Here is a 6051-nt window from a genome sequence, read left to right on the forward strand (position 1 = left end):
TAGATGTTAGTGAACCAAAAATTTATCAAAAATTTTCAAAAAAATTTGGGCATGGTGTCTCTACAATGTAGAGATTCCCAAAAAGTTCACAACTTGACATCAAACCTACATCTACATACCATAACCATGTTCAAGTAACTATTTTCATAACAAAATCTAAGAACAAGCAAGTGGGTAATAACAAGTAACAATAATAACCTTCCTTCTCACAATGCATCAACAAGACATAGTAAATAAACTTCATACCTTTGTTTGAAGATGTAAGGAACACAAGTGACACAAAAACTTCAAAAAACTAGTGGGAGATATGAAGCTTGGAAGGTTGAAGAAGGTTATGGAGGTTGAAGGATCTTGTGGGGTAATTGTGAAAGTGAAAGATGAGAATGGATATAGGAGAAAGTGAAAGGAAATTGAGTGGCTGGGATTGTTCACGTGACCTGATTGTTGCTGTTGTTGTTTTTTTTTAATAAATGCAGAAACCGGATCGACCCATCAGATTTCCAGGTCTACCGTAAATTACGGTACCACCGTAAGTTACGGTGGAACCTGGAACAAAAACTTCACCGTAACTCAGTACGTTTGCACCGTAAAGCTCCAATCTTTTCACTAGCCACCGTAAATTACGGTACAGACCGTAAATTACGGTGGTATCTGGGCCTTTTTCCTTCGCCAAAAATTCCACTTTTAGGTATATTTTTTTTATATTTTTTCAGTTTTTTCAATTTTTTTGTGTTTTTAAAATTTTGAAAAACATCGAAAACTTACCCTACCCCCTCGAAAGTCCCGTGTTGTCCTCAACACAATGTTAGAGCAATTCGTGACCCGAATGTCCCCACACTTGTTTCAAACACAAGCTTCAAGTGAGCACGGTAACTATGCAAACTATACAAAACAAACTAAGCAAAATACTAACTATTTACACTACCAAACCTGGGCCTCTCATGGTTGTTCCTCATCGACCGGGTATAGAATGTAGCCCACTTTGTCAAGTTCCAAGTTGTTTATGTCGTTCCCCTCCAAGTACGGCTTCAACCTATGACCGTTTACCGTTTGTTGTTTGTTCGTTTGCTCATCTTGGATATCTACATCACCAAATCTCCCAACTCGCCGAACGACATAGGGGCCCATCCATTTGCTTTTGAGCTTGCCCGCAGACATCTTGAGTCTTGAGTTATACAACCAAACCTTTTGACCCACTTCAAAGGTTTTCTTCCTCAATTTTGCATCGTGTACTTTCTTGAGTTTGTCTTTGTAAGCCGATGCACACTCATATGCTTCATCTCTAAGTTCTTCGATTTTGCACAATTGCAACTTTCTCATCTTTCCCGCTTCATTGTAATCCGCATTGACCGTGGTGATTGCCCAATATGCCCGATGCGCTAACTCCATTGGCAAGTGACAACCCTTTCCATAAACCATCCGGTAAGGTGTTGTGCCAATCGGAGTCTTGTAAGCCGTTTGGTATGCCCACAATGCATCGTCTAACTTGCTAGACCAATCCTTCCTATCCGTTCTCACCGTCTTCATGAGGATTTCTTTTATTTGACGGTTGGACACTTCGACTTTTCCACTCGTTTGCGGATGGTAAGGTGTGGCAATCCGGTGATTCACACTATACCGGTTCAATAATTTCCCGAAGTTAAAGTTCTTGAAATGTGACCCTCCGTCACTGATAATGACCCTCGGAATGCCAAAACGGGCGAAGATGTTGGATTGAACAAACTTACAAACAACCGAGTGGTCATTTGTTCTTGTTTCAATGGCTTCAATCCACTTAGAGACGTAATCTACCGCCACCAAAATATATAGAAAACCATTCAAATTCGGGAAGGGGCCCATAAAGTCAATGCCCCAAACATCAAATATTTCTACAACCAAGATTGGTTGTAATTGCATCTCATCTCTCTTCGAAATGCTTCCCATCCTTTGGCAATTTACACAGTTTCTTGCGAACTCACACGCATCCTTGAAAATAGTGGGCCAATAAAACTCACATGAGAGAACCCGGTAACCCGTTTTATGCCCACTAAAGTGACCTCCACATGCGGATGAGTGGGCATGAGTCAAATTTTCCAACACTTCTGTTTCGGGTACACACCTCCTAATGACTTGATCCGGCCCGATCTTGAAATGTAACACCTCGAAATTTTGTGTCCAATAATGTATTGACACGTGTCTTGAGTTTACACGTGGCATTTAATATTAAATAAAGGACTAAAGTTGACAAACCTTGAAAGTATGTAAATTCGAGGGTTATAAATGTCAAACAAGGGTAAGTATACTGTATAGTAACCCTAAACGATGCTCGTACCTTCAAACGAATAAATCATGGATCGTACGGGAGCGAAACACGGAAGAAAGTGAGATATTACAAGCTGCAGGGGTTAACTGTGTCAACATGTTTAATAATACCTCTGAGTGACCTTTTGACAAACCCGAGGCCTTGTAACAGTAAAATAAGCTCACTAGAATGTACTATATAAATTTCGCGAAATTCCGTTTTAAAACGAGAAAGTTATGATCAAATTCGTACGAGAGGGGTTTAAAGCGTCAACAATGAAAGTTAAAGCTTTCCGGATAACTAACAAACTAACCGGGGACTTAACAATGCGGGTAAATAACACGAGGCCCTTAGTTGTAAATAATCAAGGGCCAAATCGCAAAGTTACCCCTTCAAACCCCAAAAGTCAGGTTATTAATTACCAAAGATTTCGTTATTAATTACAAAGATTTAGTCAATGATTATAAAAGATTCAAAAATCCAGAAATTTAGACCTAACGCGGGCCGCGTAAAGGTCATGGGTAAGTTGATGCGGGCCGCGAGCCTCCTGCAGTTACGCGTTCTGATATGAAAACTCAGGCGGCCCGCGTACAAGGCTGCCTGATCTCCCATCCGGGCCGTGTGAACCACCCAGATGCAGAAACTTTGGACACACTTGTTGTTTGAAGTTGTGAACGATCAAAAGTGCAATAAGTGAAGCATGGGCGCCCCCTACTTGCCTCCTAGCATCAAGGGCCACCTGCTGAACATCCATACTCACTTGTAGCCTGAGTTGTAATGATCTAGAGGCCATTCTTTCACTATAAATAGGCCTACATTGTGCATAAGTTCACCACACCTCAAAACACATCTTCTGATCATTCCTGAAGCTCCCAAGTGTTCTTCTATAATCCTAAGTCGTGCACTAAGTCTCTGTAAGTATGCCAAACCTTCTATGGCCTTGTTTTTGCTTAGTTTAGATTAAAAGTCAATCCGTCGTAACTAACGATTGACTTTGCGATAAATCACGAATGGTCCAGTGAGTTGTTGAATCAAAAGTAGTTATGTGTTGGTATTTATGTGGGTAATAAACCCCTAAAAGGGTTCCCTCTGATCACCACTCTAACTAGGTCAAATGTCGAGTCAAACATATACTTAAAAAGTCAACAGAAAGCCATTTTTGCGATTCTTGCATAATCTGTAATATAGGTGATATGTAACCTGTTTGAACACTCATAAAACATGATAATAAGTATACTAACTTGTCTAAGCTCGTTTGATTCGGCCATTTGCTATATTGACCCGGTTCGGAGCCGAAAGTCACAAAACTTTGACTTTTGCTTTGACTTCAGTTCTGACCCGTTTTAGTGCAATGTAGATATGCCTTAGGACTCTCTTAGGACCAGGTCAGGTGATGGTATCACCCTCTGTGACCGGTTCGTTGTTTGTCCGAGTCTTTTACGCATTTCCGTTAATTGCTTAAAAGTTGACCGTAACGCCCTTTTCAAAATAAAACGAGTATTTCAGACACGTGAAGAGACCATAACCTTGCTTACTAAATTCTAAGCATGTCCTTAAAGTTTCACGCCAATCCGAGGTCTAGAATAGGAGTTATACTAAATAGCGCAATTAAAAGAAACTTTTGTAATAAACGGCGCGATTAGCATAACGCCTACCTAAACCAAGATTTCGACACCAAACCTTTTACTCACTGTTGTAAAATAATATTTTGGGATTTTTAAAGATTTTTAATTAATCTTAACCTGCTCATAACCTGCGGTTATGGCTACGGTTCGGTAAATACCGAATATGCCCTTTTCGGCCAAAACTTGAGTTCTACAAGGTCTTTTTACCCGATTCCAGTTGCTACTGATTTTAAATAATAAATAAAGTATTTTGGACTTTATAAACTGAACGGGAAACTCAGATTTCCTGTAGAACTCTAAAACCCTTTTTAAAAGTCCTTAAAATGACCGGAAAACCCCTACGGGGCGTATAATAAACTTAAACTCGTTACGGGCATCACGGAAGGTATCCTACTGATACCACAACCTCTTTAAGGCATACTGACTTGGGAAACAAATGTAGGACTCTTACGGTTACCCGTTGCGCCTATTGCGCGCACGGTTCGGCTTATGTAACTAGTTTACATAAATTAGCCGATACGGGTCAAACCATATTATTTTGACCCCAAAATCCAAAGTGTGAATATTAAACCCATATAAAACAAGTCTTCGAACTTGTTGGGTCAGAATCACATTCCATTCTCGGTTTTCGCCTTTCACGCGATTAAACCGTATCTATCCCTTGAAACTGACCGGTCTAGGCTACGGCTAATATAAAGACCCGTTAGGATTCTAATAGGTTATTTTAAAACCTTCGTTCCAGAATAGGAGCCCCAGTAAAAGATATCCGTGATTTAATCAATTAAGGACAATACTTGCAAAGGTAAATACTTTTAACTTATTTTCCGTTATACGGGCTTGGGTTACGGTACATATAAAATACCGCTTGATCGAGCGTCAAATCTTTCATCATTTGGTGGTTAATTGAATAATTTGATCGGCTCGTTTAAACAGTCTTGTTACTTAAAAGCCTTTGGGGGGTTAATGACCATGTCCCGGATATCCTTGGCAGCATTTTACGAAATGGCCACAACCTTGACATTCGGGTGTAGGCGTACACCTGGCAATATGTCCATAATTATAAAGGCATAGCCGTTGGTTACCCGCCACGGTGTTATATGCTATGTGGTGTGTCTATTGATCTTTAACCCGGACTAGATCCGGGCTACTAAACGCAAAAGGAACATGTAATTCGTTCACAAGATTATTATATTAAATAATTCTCCCAAGTTATAAAAGAGTTTGTGCCTTGTGCATTCAAATCAATTTTAATAAACATTTTACAAAAGTGTCGGTTGGATGTATTTACCAGTGTAAACTGACGTATTTTCCCAAAAAAGATTAACTGCAGGTGCTAAACGTAATCGGCTGGCTATAGCTCCTTAGCATCTTAAAGAGTCTCGCAAGCTTTTGATGCCTTGTCTGTTGAACAATACTTTCTATTATTTTTGATCCTCCTGTGGATACCATTCAATTATTGTGATACATTCGATATTACAATCAATGGTTGGATTATATTTATCTTTATACTTCCGCTGTGCATTCATATATTGTGTGGTTTGACTATATTGTTGCCAACTACGTCACGGTAATCCCCCACCGGTGATACACATGGAAATCGGGGTGTGACAGGTTGGTATCAGAGCCAACATTGAGTGAATTAAACACTATCCTAATGTGTTTAATCTCAGTGACACAATTGCACATACTTGAGTCTAGACAAGAACTTAGGACAAATTCGAATTGTTATTCCAAGTTTGTTTTTTTTATTATTATTATTTAAAGTTTTAAAAAGCAGGAAATATGCCACCTGTGATTTTCCGAGGAAGAGGAAGGGGAAGAAGAGGCAGAGGAACGGACATTACTCATAATGATCACGAAGCTGGACCTTCAAATACGCGAGCTCCTTCGACCACAAGGAGTGAAGAACCGCAAAGGCGAAGAGACCTTTATGAACCAGCGAGGCATTCTACCTCGCATAGCTCAACGCCATCGTACCGGCACTCGTTCGGGCCAAATTCCGAAAATGATCCCAATAACCCACAACCCTCCTACATACCTCTACAGCATTCGGTATCACACCGTGCTTTTGACGATCCCACTCCTTACTTCAGAAGCCAGTTTAACCCAGCAGATTACATTCAGGAACCTGCAGGCTTTGTCCCG

The 6051-nt window shown here is 40.2% G+C and overlaps 1 protein-coding gene across 1 annotated transcript; it reads right to left on the reverse strand.

The window, feature by feature from the left end:
* Positions 1-939: 939 nt before the first annotated feature.
* Positions 940-1389, reverse strand: LOC118491290. The gene has a single exon (XM_035988926.1). The coding sequence runs from the start codon at positions 1387-1389 to the stop codon at positions 940-942; it is 450 nt and encodes a 149-aa protein (XP_035844819.1).
* Positions 1390-6051: the final 4662 nt, after the last annotated feature.

The sequence above is a fragment of the Helianthus annuus genome, chromosome 1 (assembly GCF_002127325.2).
Source record: "Helianthus annuus cultivar XRQ/B chromosome 1, HanXRQr2.0-SUNRISE, whole genome shotgun sequence".
Taxonomy (NCBI): domain Eukaryota; kingdom Viridiplantae; phylum Streptophyta; class Magnoliopsida; order Asterales; family Asteraceae; genus Helianthus; species Helianthus annuus.